Here is a 16,393-nt window from a genome sequence, read left to right as displayed (position 1 = left end):
TGAAGGGGGGTCTGTACTGAAGGGGGTATGTGCTGAAGGGGGGGGGGTATGTGCTTAAAGGGAGTACATCTGTGCTGAATGGAGAGGTCTTTGCAGAATGGGGGGTCCATCTGTGCTGAATGGAGGGGTCTGTGCAGAATGGGGGGGTCTGTGCTGAAGGGGGGTCCATCTGTGCTGAATGGAGAGGGGTCTGTGCTGAAGGGGGGGTCTGTGCTGAAGGAGGGGTTCATCTGTGCTGAAGGGGAGGTCTGTACATTCTCTAGGCTATATTTATATGGACATGGAGTGAAGCTCAATTATCTCAAGAGCTATTTCAGCTGGCGGAGTTATCGGTAAAGCGGCACTTTACCATCGTTTTAGCTGCGCAATTCGGCCGTTAGAGGGGCACTTTTAACCCCCGCTAGCGTTTGAAGAAAGGGTTAAATGCGACTGTGTATCGCCGCTGCTGAAGCGGCCCCCCCCTGAAAAAATGTCAGCGGACGCCCATGCACCGCCAGCTAAAGCTTGTTCGTAGAAGTGATCAGAAATGTTGGAAAACTTTGATGTATTGCTTTTGTGTTCCCCCAAATAACTGGTGCTTGAAGGTCATTAGTGTGCCTCTTCAGCCATCCTCCATAGGGCTTACACAAAGGTTGGCACAATGCAACTGGCACAAGTGCCTGAAGGCTGCCTCTTATGTCTATCAACACATGATCCCCAGATAAGATCTTATTAGTATGTCGCCCCTTAGGACATTTTATCACTCATAAAAGAAATTACAGCAGCAGATGAAATTGTTCCACTAATAGTGGGCCAGCACCCATATTGCCATACTCCGTGTAGGCCAAACCTGGACGGTGCAAACATTTGACCACAATAGAAGTGAGAGATGCAATTGTCGTATGACTTCATCTATCATACTGGTCATGTAATGCTTGTTTAGTTACTGATGAGCTGTGGCAGCTATATACATCCTATATATCCTCTATAAAGTAGTAGATTATTGATCTGTATTGCAGTTGCCTTGACCTGGAAAAGAAAATATTATAACATTTGCACTTTTTTCCAGATCCCAACCCAGAGAGAGGAGACGGAACTTCTGCTTACTATTCCCCCAGACAGAATCGGACATGGAACATTTCTGTGTAATTCCCCAGGTGCAGTGGAAATGGTGAAAGAAAAGAATATCCCTATAGGTACTAAAACTCTTGTTATAGATACTCCAGGGATTCTGACTATAGTGTATCTTTAATTAGCCTTCGGGGTATTTTATATAATGATCACATTCCTCTAGTTGATATAGCTTGTTCAGAACACCAGAAATGTGTCCTAGACGACAGGTATATTCCCCCCAGTATTTGAGATGTGGTCCTTTTAAAGTGCAACTACACTGCAAACCAGAAACCATATTTCACCACTTCAGCCCTGGAAAAATTTGCCCCCTAAATAACCAGGCCATTTTTTGCGATACGGCACTGCGTCGCTTTAACTGACAATTGCGCAGACGTGCGATGTGGTACCCAAACAAAATTGACGTCCTTGTTTTTCCACAAATAAAGCTTTTTTTGGTGGTATTTGATCACCTCTGCTGTTTTTTTTTTTTTTGCTCTATAAGAAAAAAAAAGAGCAACAGTTTTGAAAAAATAAATTATTTAAAATTTTTTGCTATAATAAATATCCCCAAATTTAAAATACAATAATAATTTCTTCATCAGTTTAGGCCGATATATATTCTTCTACATATTTTTGGTAAAATCGCAATAGAGAATTTATTGATTGGTTTGCGCAAAAGCTATAGCGTCTACAAAATAGGGGATAGATTTATGGCATTTCTATTTTATTTTTACTAGTAATGGCGGTGATCTGTGATTTTTAGCGGGACTACGACATTGTGACAGACAGATCGGACACATAACTGACATTTTTGACACTTTTAGGGCTCTTTCACAGTTTCCGGGTCCGCTCGGTGTGTCTCCGTCGGCTCAGCGGGGATCCACACAGTACAGGGACCGCCCTGTCTCTGCTCCGCTGTCCCCTATGGGGAACCTGATGCAGACGGACCGTCTGTCCGTCTGCATCAGTTCCGCTCCGCCGAACGGAAGAAAAATAGGGTTTCTTCCGTTCGGAAAAGCGGATCCCGACGGACGCGGACGCTAGCGGATGCTCCATCCGCTAACGGACGCGTCCCCATAGGGATTCATTACAAGTCCGTTAACGGACTTGTAATGAACGGACAGACGGAGCGGACGTCTAAAGGGGCCTTATGGGAACCAGTGACATTATTACAGTGATCGGTGCTAAAAATACGCGGCAAAAAACGTGGCAAAAACACACCAGTGTGAAAGGGCTCTAATACTGATAACAAGTTCAAACAGGTGCCATTAATACAGGTAATGAGTGGAGGACAGAGGAGCCTCTTAAAGAAGAAGATACAGGTCTGTGAGAGCCAGAAATTGTGCTTGTTTGTAGGTGACCAAATACTTATTTTCCACCATAATTTGCAAATAAATTCTTTCCAAATCAGACATGTGATTGTCTGGATTTGTTTCCACATTTTGTCTCTCATAGTTGAGGTATACCTAAGATGACAATTACAGGCCTCTCCCATCTTTTTAAGTGGGAGAACAATTGGTGGCTGACTAATGCCGTGTACAGACGGTCGTTTTTTGTGATGAAAAAAAAACGACGTTTTTTATCATGAAAAAAAACGTAGTTTTTCAAACTTCATTTAAAAAAACGACGGAGCATACACACCATCGTTTTTTCCAAAAGCTCTAGCAAAGCGCGGTTACGTTCAGCACGTACGGCGGCACTCTGTTCCTTTCAAGCTTGCGTCCTAACTTGCTTCTGAGCATGCGCGGCCTTAAAAACTTTGTTTTAAACATTGTTTTAGCTACACATGGTCATTTTTTATGACACAAAAAAACGACGTTTGGAAAAACGACATAAAAAATTGAAGCATGCTCGAATATTTTTTTTTGTCGTTTTTCAGAAGACCTAAAACAAAGTTTTCCCCACACACGGTCATTTTAAATGACGTTTTTAAAAATGTCGTTTTTTTTTCATCACAAAAAACGACCGTGTGTACGCGGCATTAATCCTTTTTTTCCCCCACTGTGTACTAGGATCACTCTTACTACATATGGTCTCTTGCAATAGAAAGGGATTATTGTAAAGCCCTGGTAAAGATAATCAACCCTAACACGAAAATAAACCAGTATCGAACACTTACCCCAAATCTACAATGTTGGACCCGATGGCCTTGTATTTAGGTGTGTCCAGGAATGAGGGGTTCATTGGGCCAGAACCAAATGACTCCTCTACAACTCCTGCCATTAAGAGCCCTAAATAGGGCAGGGGATGGTGCCAAAGTGAAGCAGGCTGTCCTAGGATGGTTCAGGCGTACTGACAAATCTGCCAAAGCTTAATTAAACACAGGGATAAATGCAGTGGTGGCTGGTCAACGTTGTTTTTTTTTTTTTTGTGGGGGGGGCGCCAAACAGACCTGACCCTCGCACTAGCATCCTCCCCCCTTCCCCCCCCGTGGTTCTCAATCAATTGGTCGATCATATCGGCGATCCTCACACACTAAAGCCGCCGCTTCCCTCTCCACGCAATCAGTGGCCTTACCTTATACTGCGGTAGAGGTGCGGGGAGGAGGATGAGGTGGCAGTGCACTGCTGAATCCAGAGTAGGCTGCTGCTGGAGCTGATGCTTCTTCTCCAAGCCGAACAGGAGGCGGGTCCTGAGACCTGTCCCAAGACTCCTGGCCAATTGCGTCTCAGGAGCCGCTTTCTGATTGGCCGGGAGGAGCAGTAGGAAGACATTAGCGGATATTAATTTGCTAATGTCACACAAGTGGGTGGGCTCGGGGTGCCTCTGGCTCTAATTACGTGCTAAAAAAAACAACATAGAAATTAATGCGACCGGCGCCCTGCGTGGAGGTTAGAGACTGGGGGGTAGATTCAGATAGATCAGCGGATCTTTAGATCCACGTAATCTATCTGATTTATGATCCGCCGGCGCCAGTTTGAGAGGCTAGTGCTGTATTCAGAAAGCACTTACCTCAAAACTTGCGGCAGCGTATCGTAAATCCCCCGGCGGAATTCAAATTCCGCGGCTAGGGGGAGTGTAGTATTTAAATCAGGCGCGTCCCCACGCCAATTTAACTGCTCATGCTTCGTCCGCAAATTTTCACGGCGTGCATTGCTCCCAATGACGTCGCTAGGACGTCATTGGTTTCGGCGTGAGCGTAACTTGCGTCCAGCGCTTTTCTGAATCGACTTACGAAAACAACGTAAAAATTAAAAACTCGGCGCGGGAACGACGGCCATACTTAACATAGGATACTCCTCACATAGCAGGGGTAACTATACGCCGGAAAAAGCCAAACGCAAGCGACGTAAAAAAAAAGCGACGGGCAGGCGTTCGTTTCTGAATCGGCGGAAATCGGCATTTGCATATTCGTCGCGTAAAAAAACGAAGCGCCACCTAGCGGCCGGCCGGGAATTGCAGCCTAAGATCCGACGGTGTAAGTCACTTACACCTGTCGGATCTCAGGGAGATCTATGCGGAACCTGATTCTATGAATCAGGCGCATAGATCCGACCGTCGGATCTCAGAGATACGACGGCGTATCAGGAGATACGCCGTCGTATCTCTATCTGAATCTGCCCCTGTGTGCCTGGATTAGGCCCCTGCACCCCCAATAGAGGGGCCACCAATGGATAAGTGTATAAATGTAGCAGGGGAGTATGTTTAAAAATAAATGCAGTTTTCACTCCTTGAAATTTGTCTTTTATTATATAAACTCAAAAGTCCCAGTTTGACTTGAGTGCCCCTCGTACATAGTGGAAAACAATGGTAGCTAGGATACAATGACGAGTGTGAACAGAGATCGCGCATTTCAATGTATTCCAGAAAATGCAACTTCTATGAACTTGGCCATTTAAACTGACATTGATGTCCTGCCTGTTGTAAACAGACAATGGTAAATATCTTGGCAATTCATGTGAAATGACACAAATAACAAGGAGCACAGCAGCCATATCTCCGAGATTGCATCCTGAGGTTTTCAAGGCCCACAAACAAATTACAGGGTGACTTTTATAACCGGTCAGGTTATGGTGAAGTGAGCCAGAAGAAACCACAATCTCCACTCTAAATGCCTGTGGGTTTGAAAAACCACTATAGCAAAAATATCACATTCTGGAAACTGATAATAACCTATGATAGTAGCATTCAGTACATCAATTATTTTTACTATTTCACATGTCTTTATATTTTTTCTCCACAATTACATACACACTGATGCCACGTACACACAATCGAAAATTCCGACAAGAAAAACGTGTGTTTTTTTCCGACTGAATTTTGTCTCAAACTTGTGTTGCCTACACACACGGTCACACAAATGTTGTCTGAAATTCCGACCGTCAAGAACGTGGTGACGAACAACACTACAGCGAGCCGAGAAAAATTATTAGAAGTTCAATGATTCCGAGCATGCGTCGATTTGATTCCGAGCATGCATGTTTTTTTGTGCGTCGGAATTGCATACAGACTATCGGAATTTCTGACAAGAACTTTTCCAGTCTGAAATTTTGAGAACCAGCTCTCAAATTTTTGTCCAATGGAGCAAGATTTCAGAATTTCCAACCAAAAGCTCACATAGAACTTTTCTTGTCGGAAATTCCGATTGTGTGTACGCGGCATAAGCCTTTTCGCTAATGCAATGTTTGCAGGATAATAACAAAGTTAATTTATTGATACAGCTTAGACTTTATAAATTTTTTTCCGAAAACCCAATTTTTTTTCCTGCTTAACCAGTTTCCTACCGAGCCATAATAATATGACGTCGGCAGGAACTGTGTGTCTTTCAGAGTGGACGTCATATGACGTCCTGTGCATTGTGGCCGCTAGGGGGCGCGCGCCCGCGTCAAAGCTCGCGGCCCGGGGGACACGCGCTTGCCGGCAAACATGGCAGGAGTGTGGATCTCTGTGTGTAAACACACAGATCCACCTCCTGTCAGAGGTGAGGAGACCGATGTGTGTTCCCAGAACAGAGGAACACAGATTGGTCTCCTTCCTTTGTGAGTCCCCCTCCCCCTACAGTTAGAAATCACTCCCAAGGAACATATTAACCCCTTCAGCGCTCCCTAGTGTTAACCCCTTCCCTGCCAGTCACATTTACACAGTAATCTGTGCAGTTTTATAGCACTAATCACTGTATAATTGTGAATGGTCCCAAAAATGTGTCAAAAGTGTCCAATATGTCCGCCACAATGTCACGGTCACAATAAAAATCGCAGATCGCCGCCATTACTAGTAAAAAAAAAAAAAAATGCCATAAATCTATCCCCTATTTTGTAGACGCTATAACTTGTGTGCAAACCAATCAATATACGCTTATTGCGATTTTTTTTTTTTTTTTTTTTACCAAAAATATGTAGAAGAATACGTATCGGTCTAAACTGAGGAAAACATTTTTTTTTTTTTTTAAATTGATATTTATTAAATCAAAAAGTAAAAAATATGGGCCCGGATTCAGATACATTGGTGTATCTATTGGCGGGCGTAACGTATCTCGGATACGTTACGCCGCTGTAAATTAGGGCGCAAGTTCCGTATTCAGAAAGAACTTGCACCCTAAGTTACGGCGACGTAACGTATGTGGTCCAGCATAAGCCCGCTTAATTCAAATGTGGATGATGTGGGCGTGTTTTATTTAAATTTCATGTGACCCCGCGTATCTGAAGTTTTTTACGAATGGTGCATGCGCCGTTCGTGAAAGAATCCCAGTGCGCATGCTCGAAATTACGCTGCAAATTGTCATTGCTTTAGACGTGAACGTAACTTACGTACAGCCCTATTCGCGAACGACTTACGCAAACGACGTAAAATTTTCAAAATTTGACGCGGGAACGACATCCATACTTAACATAGGATACCCCTCATATAGCAGGGATAACTTTACGCCGGAAAAAGCAGAGCGTAAACAACGTAAAAAAATGCGACGGAAGCACCACCAAGCGGCCAGCGTAAATATGCAACTAAGATACGATGGCGTAAGAGACTTAGTCTTAGCTAAATTCCGGCGTATCTTGTTTTCTGAATACAGAAAAAAGATACGCCGGAGCATACTAGAAGTTACGCGGCGTATCAATAGATACGCCAGCATAACTTCTTTCTGAATCCGGGCGATGGTGTTTTTTCAAAATTTTTGCTGTTCTTTTGTTTATAGCGCAAAATATTAAAACCGCAGAGATGATAAAATACCACCAAACGAAATCTCTATTTGTGGGGGGGAAAACATAAAGATTTCATTTGGGTACAGTGTTGCATGACCGCGCAATTGTCATTCAAAGTGCAACAGCGCTGAAAACTAAAAATTGGTCTGGGCAGGAAGTGGGTGAAAATGCCCTGTATGGAAGTGGTTAAAGGTTAACTCCACCTTTTGGGGGGGAAAAAATCACCAATATTTGCAGAAATAAATAAACATTTATTACTACTATTATTATTATTATTGTTTTTTGTAAACAAGCCTTATAAGCATCGAAACTGTCATCAATGGATTGTGGGTGCAATACCTGCTGGCTCTTTCTCCAGCTCTCTGTCCATACTGAGTATTGGGCTGAAAGACAATGGACTATGAGTATGGTGATCACTACAAGTCCATCTGCCACAGTGGTGCAGTAGTTTATTCCTTCACAGATCTCTGTAAATTAAATGGTTGTATGATTTCAAATGTGACAGCTACCACGAGTGAGAAGAAAGTAAATACGGGTGTAGTAGGTGTACCATGTAGCATGGTCCTTAGAGCAGAGTTCCCAAAAGTGGAACTCTCACTTAAATGTTTCCTTCCCTCCTCCGGTGGCACCTTTCAGGGGGGGAACGGGGGACCTGTTTTTGGAGATGAGCTGCGGCCTGATCACCCGGAAGTTCGGCTCCCCTCCTCCTACACCCGCCTTTGGGCCAATTAGAAAGTGCAGCACGCCTCGCGCATGAGCAGTAGGGAACTAGGAGTGAAAGTCTTCACTGCCTGGTTCCCTAAGTGGGAAAGGTGTAAATATATATATAGAGAGAGAGAGAGAGAGAGAGAGAGAGAGAGAAAGATTAGGGCTGTTACTGATTACAATTTCGTGTTCGATTAATCAATTTTTTTTTTAATCGACTAATTTCGATTAATTATAATACACATACAGATCCAACTACTTTTACCTCCTTGCATTGCAACTCTGCATTAGTCAGTAGTAAACGTGGTATACACTATGTACAATCACCCGACACTAATTAGTTTCCACAATCCATGACTTAACTTCACAGTTTACACAAATACGTTTTAAATTCAAACTGTAGCACTGACGTAAGTCATTTTTTCTTATTAAACTTTAAAAAAAACATAGAAAGTTAGTTTAATTAATTTATAAAACTTATCTAGTATATTGACTGTCACTTTATAGTAGGCAAGTAGGCATCACTTTAGCCAGTCACGCAGACATACCAGAGTGTTTTAAATTTTCTGGAAGCAGACATGATCGATTTTTATTGACAATATACCCTGAAGAACTGAACAGTCTTTCGCACGGAACAGATGATGCCGATACACAAAGAATTGTCTGCACAAAACTGCTTAGGACAGGAAAATGGTTATTTTTGCCCCCTTCCCCTGATGGAGCCTGATGCATCCTCCTGCTCCACAGATGCAAAGGTACCTCAATCCAATGGGTGCAGTTTGCTCACATTCAGCAGGGTAAGTCTCACTGTGCAGGCTGTCCGGTGACGTCAAGAATTTTGATCGATCAAAAAAATTAAAGATTAATCGAGGAATTAATATTTAATTTCCCCAGCCCTAATATATATATATATATATATATATATATATATATATATATATATATATATATACAGTGAGGAAAATAAGTATTTGAACACCCTGCTATTTTGCAAGTTCTCCCACTTGGAAATCATGGAGGGGTCTGAAATTGTCATCGTAGGTGCATGTCCACTGTGAGAGACATAATCAAATTTTTTTTTTCCAGAAATCACAATTTATGATTTTTTAACTATTTATTTGTATGATACAGCTGCAAATAAGTATTTGAACACCTGTCTATCAGCTAGAATTCTGACCCTCAAAGACCTGTTAGTCTGCCTTTAAAATGTCCACTTCCACTCCATTTATTATCCTAAATTAGATGCACCTGTTTGAGGTCATTAGCTGCATAAAGACACCTGTCCACCCCATACAATCAGTAAGAATCCAACTACTAACATGGCCAAGACCAAAGAGCTGTCCAAAGACACTAGAGACAAAACTGTACACCTCCACAAGGCTGGAAAGGGCTACGGGGAAATTGCCAAGCAGCTTGGTGAAAAAAGGTCCACTGTTGGAGCAATCATTAGAAAATGGAAGAAGCTAAACATGACTGTCAATCTCCCTCGGACTGGGGCTCCATGCAAAATCTCACCTCGTGGGGTCTCAATGATCCTAAGAAAGGTGAGAAATCAGCCCAGGACTACACGGGAGGAGCTGGTCAATGACCTGAAAAGAGCTGGGACCACCGTTTCCAAGGTTACTGTTGGTAATACACTAAGACGTCATGGTTTGAAATCATGCATGGCACGGAAGGTTCCCCTGCTTAAACCAGCACATGTCAAGGCCCGTCTTAAGTTTGCCAATGACCATTTGGATGATCCAGAGGAGTCATGGGAGAAAGTCATGTGGTCAGATGAGACCAAAATAGAACTTTTTGGTCATAATTCCACTAACCGTGTTTGGAGGAAGAAGAATGATGAGTACCATCCCAAGAACACCATCCCTACTGTGAAGCATGGGGGTGGTAGCATCATGCTTTGGGGGTGTTTTTCTGCACATGGGACAGGGCGACTGCACTGTATTAAGGAGAGGATGACCGGGGCCATGTATTGCGAGATTTTGGGCAACAACCTCCTTCCCTCAGTTAGAGCTTTGAAGATGGGTCGAGGCTGGGTCTTCCAACATGACAATGACCCGAAGCACACAGCCAGGATAACCAAGAAGTGGCTCTGTAAGAAGCATATCAAGGTTCTGGCGTGGCCTAGCCAGTCTCCAGACCTAAACCCAATAGAGAATCTTTGGAGGGAGCTCAAACTCCGTGTTTCTCAGCGACAGCCCAGAAACCTGACTGATTTAGAGAAGATCTGTGTGGAGGAGTGGGCCAAAATCCCTCCTCCAGTGTGTGCAAACCTGGTGAAAAACTACAAGAAACGTTTGACCTCTGTAATTGCAAACAAAGGCTACTGTACCAAATATTAACATTGATTTTCTCAGGTGTTCAAATACTTATTTGCAGCTGTATCATACAAATAAATAGTTAAAAAAATCATACATTGTTATTTCTGGATTTTTTTTTTGATTATGTCTCTCACAGTGGACATGCACCTACGATAACAATTTCAGACCCCTCCATGATTTCCAAGTGGGAGAACTTGCAAAATAGCAGGGTGTTCGAATACTTATTTTCCTCACTGTATATACAGTGATGAAAATTAAGTATTTGAACACCCTGCTATTTTGCAAGTTCTCCCACTTGGAAATCATGGAGGGGTCTGAAATTGTTATCGTAGGTGCATGTCCACTGTGAGGCCTCGTACACACGGCCGAGGAACTCGACGTGCCAAACACGTCGAGTTCAGGGATGAAGCCGCCGAGGAGCTCGGCGGGCCGCCTTCTCCCATAGAACAACGAGAAAATAGAGAACATGTTCTCTATTTTCTCGACGAGTTCCTCGGCGGCTCCATCGGGCCAAAAGTGTACAGACGACAGAGTTTCTCGGCAGAATCTGGCTCTGACCGAGTTTCTCGCCGAATTCTGCCGAGAAACTCTGTCGTGTGTACGAGGCCTGAGAGACATAATCAAAAAAAAAATCCAGAAATCACAATGTATGATTTTTTTAACTATTTATTTGTATGATACAGCTGCAAATAAGTATTTGAACACCTGAGAAAATCAATGTTAATATTTGGTACAGTAGCCTTTGTTTGCAATTACAGAGGTCAAACGTTTCTTGTAGTTTTTCACCAGGTTTGCACACACTGGAGGAGGGATTTTGGCCCACTCCTCCACACAGATCTTCTCTAGATCAGTCAGGTTTCTGGGCTGTCGCTGAGAAACACGGAGTTTGAGCTCCCTCCAAAGATTCTCTATTTGGGTTTAGGTCTGGAGACTGGCTAGGCCACGCCAGAACCTTGATATGCTTCTTACAGAGCCACTCCTTGGTTATCCTGGCTGTGTGCTTCGGGTCATTGTCATGTTGGAAGACCCAGCCTCGACCCATCTTCAAAGCTCTAACTGAGGGAAGGAGGTTGTTGCCCAAAATCTTGCAATACATGGCCCCGGTCATCCTCTCCTTAATACAGTGCAGTCGCCCTGTCCCATGTGCAGAAAAACACCCCCAAAGCATGATGCTACCACCCCCATGCTTCACAGTAGGGATGGTGTTCTTGGGATGGTACTCATCATTCTTCTTCCTCCAAACACGGTTAGTGGAATTATGACCAAAAAGTTCTTTTTTGGTCTCATCTGACCACATGACTTTCTCCCATGACTCCTCTGGATCATCCAAATGGTCATTGGCAAACTTAAGACGGGCCTTGACATGTGCTGGTTTAAGCAGGGGAACCTTCCGTGCCATGCATGATTTCAAACCATGACGTCTTAGTGTATTACCAACAGTAACCTTGGAAACGGTGGTCCCAGCTCTTTTCAGGTCATTGACCAGCTCCTCCAGTGTAGTCCTGGGCTGATTTCTCACCTTTCTTAGGATCATTGAGACCCCACGAGGTGAGATTTTGCATGGAGCCCCAGTCCGAGGGAGATTGACAGTCATGTTTAGCTTCTTCCATTTTCTAATGATTGCTCCAACAGTGGACCTTTTTTCACCAAGCTGCTTGGCAATTTCCCCGTAGCCCTTTCCAGCCTTGTGGAGGTGTACAATTTTGTCTCTAGTGTCTTTGGACAGCTCTTTGGTCTTGGCCATGTTAGTAGTTGGATTCTTACTGATTGTATGGGGTGGACAGGTGTCTTTATGCAGCTAATGACCTCAAACAGGTGCATCTAATTTAGGATAATAAATGGAGTGGAGGTGGACATTTTAAAGGCAGACTAACAGGTCTTTGAGGGTCAGAATTCTAGCTGATAGACAGGTGTTCAAATACTTATTTGCAGCTGTATCATACAAATAAACAGTTAAAAAATCATAAATTGTGATTTCTGGAATTTTTTTTTTTGATTATGTCTCTCACAGTGGACATGCACCTATGATGACAATTTCAGACCCCTCCATGATTTCCAAGTGGGAGAACTTGCAAAATAGCAGGGTGTTCAAATACTTATTTTCCTCACTGTATATATATACACACACACTAGGTTGTATACTGGAGAAGGAAGGATTTACCCTGAACCCACCTAGGGCATTGCGTCGGCCTTGCGGGCATGTGGACCAGTGACTCAGGTGCTGCGTTATAATCATTTCTGTTGAACAGCCACGTCCCTTTCTGTTTAGAATGTAAATCAGGGCTGAATTTCAAGCCGCTATTTATTCATGAATGTGAAATAATAAGGAGGCTGCCTGGCCAGATATTTTTAGATGTTAACAATTTGTTCCATGCCATGCATTAGTTCATCTACAAGGTAAAGTTAAATATTAGCATGAAAGGAATATTCATCGTGATAGTCGGCTTGTAATAATGTGTGTCGTTTTCTCTGTTTAGAGCTCTGCATTACTTCAAATTTCAAAGGACAGACTGTTCCCTCCTATGACAAGCATCATTTTGGCTTCTGGTACAACTTGGGTCATCCGTCTGTACTGTGTGTAAGTAGCTTTACAATGTTTTTTAACCACTTCAGCCCCGGACCATTTCGCTGGTCAAAGACCAGGCCCCTTTTTGCGATTTGGCACTGCGTCGCTTTAACTGACAATTGCGCAGTCGTGCGACGTGGCTCCCAAACAAAATTTATGTCCTTTTTTCCCCCCAGAAATAGAGCTTTCTTTTGGTGGTATTTGATCACCTCTGTGGTTTTTATTTGTTGTGCTATAAACAATGATAAATGGACAATTTTTAAAAACAATTCAATATTTTTTACGTTTTGCTATAATAAGTATGCCCAGAAAATATATATAACATTTTTTTTCCCTCATTTTAGGCCGATATGTATTCTTCTACATATTTTTGGTAAAAAAAAAATCGCAATAAGCGATTATTGATTGGTTTGCGCAAAAGTTATAGCGTCTACAAAATAGGGGATAGTTTTATGGCATTTTTATTAATATTTATTTTTACTAGTAATGGCGGTGATCAGCGATTTTTATCGTGACTGCGACATTATGGTGGACACATCGGACACTTTTGACACCATTTTGGGACCATTGTCATTTTTACAGCGATCGGTTCTATAAAAATGCTCTGATTACTGTAAAAATGACACTGGCAGTGAAGGGGTTAACCTGTAGGGGGCGCTGAAGGGGTTAAGTGTGACCTAGGGAGTGATTATAACGGTTAGGGGGCGTGGCTTGGCGTGACACGTCACTGATCACTGTTCCAGGGTACAGACGATCACTGACAGTGTCAGTGTCACTAGGAAGAACGGGGAGATGTTTGTTTACACTTACCTCTCCCCGTTCTTCAGCTCTGTGACCCGATCGCGGGACGCCGGCGGCGATCGGGTTCACGGGTCCCGTGGGGATGGTCACGGAGCTCACGACCGGGTTGCATCTTAAAGGGGACATGCTTGTACGCCCTTATGCCCAGCGGTGCCATTCTGTCGACGTATATCGTCGTGCGGCGGTCGTCAAGTGGTTAAGGTTTCAGTTAAAATGCACATATTTTCACATGGCGAGGAGCTAGGCTGCCTGGGAGTGTGGGGGGGGGGGCAAGCACCCCAGCGGGCGGGGTTGATTAGAAGCCATTCTTCCAACGAAGAGAGCATGGAGGAAGAGGATAGCCACGGGATCACTGAGCGGTATAGCACGCCGGAACAGCTTACATTGAAATTGCCTTTGCTCTGCTCGCTGTCACACACAGCCCTACCTCCTAACCCCGCCCTGTGATAGACAGAATGCCGGGATGTGTTCTAGATGTGTTCTGCCTATCACAGGCGCGGGGTCAGGAGGAGGCGAGGCTGTGTGTGACGGCGAACAAAGTGGAGACAATTGTAATGTAAGCTGTAACAGCGTGCTATTTGCCGTGGCTCTCCTCTTCCTCCAGTCATGATCCAACCACCCTCTCTCTTCCTCCACCCCCTGGAGAGGCTGCAATGTTGGGCACAGTGAGTCTGCAATGGGGGCACGGTGAGTCTGCAATGGGGGCACGGTGAGTCTGCAATGGGGGCACAGTGAGTCTGCAATGGGGGCACGGTGAGGCTGCAATGGGGGCACGGTGAGGCTGCAATGGGGGCACGGTGAGGCTGCAATGGGGGCACGGTGAGGCTGCAATGGGGACACGGTGAGGCTGCAATGGGGACACGGTGAGGCTGCAATGGGGACACGGTGAGGCTGCAATGGGGACACAGTGAGGCTGCAATGGGGGCACAGTGAGGCTGCAATTATGGGCAAGGTGAGTTTGCAATGGTGGGCACAGTGAGTCTGCAATGGTGGGCACAGTGAAGCTGCAATGATGGGCACAGTTCATGTTGCAATGATGGGCAATGGACGCACGGTGAGGCTGCAGTGGTAGGCACGGTGAGGCTACCATGTAACATATAAAGGGGCGAGTCGGCTCTACACGACACCTGTGCACAGACTAGGAGCCGTGTAGAGCTGACCGCGCAGGCGCGGTATAGAGCCGACTCGCAGCTTTACCTGTTCGGCTCCTTTCGGAAACTCTGTGACGCGCCTACGCAATACAGGGGGCGGGGCCTTATCCGCCGGGGGGGACATTTTCTGATAGACATCAATCATCTGGGCGAACGCCCAGATTACATTGCGGTGCATGGAAAAGCCTACTCACTCATTTTGACTAAAATGCCATTTTAGTTTTAGTCGTATTTTAGTCATCTCAATTGATTTATTTTTAGTCGTATTTTAGTCAACTAAAGTGGTGTTACGTTAGTCAAATAAAATGTCTATGAAATTAACACTGATTGAGGATTGGTGAGTTTTGGAATTGATTACAACTGTAACAGAAACTTTTTGTTTTTTATTTAACAGACAGACGACAAAGGTGTCTTTTCCACGGATCTTTCTTTGGAGTATGAGATTGCTGCTAATACATTTAATCTGAGCCCTCATCAAGTATGGGATCTTTCAGCTCAAGCGATTGATTACATTTTTGCACCCAACGATATCAAATCGCGTTTAAAGGAGAAATGGTCATTGCTAAAGCCAAGTGTGCTCACACATGTGAAGTAATATGAAGTAATGGCACCAGCTGACATCTATACTCAGGGGTACAGAAGCAATATTGTGTGAATTTCAAAGATACTCAGGTTCACACCATCTACTGAATTTTATAAAACTTTAAAGACGTCCATTGATCTACTTTGGTGTGTGGTGAGGCTTGTCCCATCATACCGCAGGTCTACCAGTTTAGAGTACAGAACTTTACATTTCTAGGTCCTGCTTTACTAGAACTACTTTAGTTAAAGCCTGGATTGGGGGCAGGCCTCATAGGTTTAGGCCTAGATTGACATGACTGATGTAGGTGGTTTGTGTATCGTTTTATCACCAAGTTAGTCATGTGTAAGCTCATAACAGGACTTGTTCTTCATCATGGACAAGCATGGAGCTTGCAGTAATAAGCAGTAGCCTGCAGTAATAAGGAATGTTATAATGGTGGGGTAATAAAAACGATGTTTTGTGTGGGGAAGGCCCCAGTAATCTAGTTCTGGTTTTGCCACTGCAGATCGTCAATCCCCTAGCTGTCTAGGGAATATATATACACAAATAAATCTGCAGTGAGGTGGGACTTGGAAACATTCAGGGCCCTCTAAACTATGTATGGTACAGTGCCCTGCAAACCAGTATACAGTGCCCAAAATATATATAGGTCCTTCAGGGACCTTTGGTTATTAGCCACTTCCAGTCCAAGCCAATTCTAGCATTCCTTTCCTAAAAATCATAATAAGTTCCTCAGAACCCCCAAACATTATATATGTTTTTTTAGCAAAGACCCTAGAGCAGGGTTTGACAAATTTGCTTGGAATCTAGGTGCCAGATTCACAAAAGAGATACGACGGTGTATCTCCTGATACGCTGTCGTATCCCTGTTTCTATCTATGCGACTGATTCATAGAATCAGTTACGCATAGATAGCCATAAGATCTGACAGGTGTAATTGTTTTACACTGTCGGATCTTAGGATGCAGTACCGCGGCCGCCGTTAGGGGGAGTTCGCGTCGTAAACCAGCGTTGGGTATGCAAATTAGGAGTTACGG

At 44.0% G+C, this 16,393-nt stretch overlaps 1 protein-coding gene across 1 annotated transcript in view; it reads left to right on the top strand.

Annotated features, from left to right (window-relative positions):
- Positions 1–16,164, top strand: part of ADAL (adenosine deaminase like) — a 61,631-nt gene extending 45,467 nt beyond the window's left edge. Inside the window, exons 8-10 of the mRNA XM_040342793.1 lie at positions 1,049–1,175; positions 12,733–12,833; positions 15,168–16,164. Of these exons, the coding sequence (XP_040198727.1) occupies positions 1,049–1,175; positions 12,733–12,833; positions 15,168–15,368 (429 nt within the window). The 3' untranslated portion in view covers positions 15,369–16,164. The remainder of the gene's footprint in view (positions 1–1,048; positions 1,176–12,732; positions 12,834–15,167) is intronic.
- Positions 16,165–16,393: the final 229 nt, after the last annotated feature.

Source organism: Rana temporaria, chromosome 3 (genome assembly GCF_905171775.1).
Source record: "Rana temporaria chromosome 3, aRanTem1.1, whole genome shotgun sequence".
Taxonomy (NCBI): domain Eukaryota; kingdom Metazoa; phylum Chordata; class Amphibia; order Anura; family Ranidae; genus Rana; species Rana temporaria.
The sequence above is the reverse complement of the archived record's forward strand: the minus strand, read 5'-3'. Positions and strand labels throughout refer to the sequence as shown.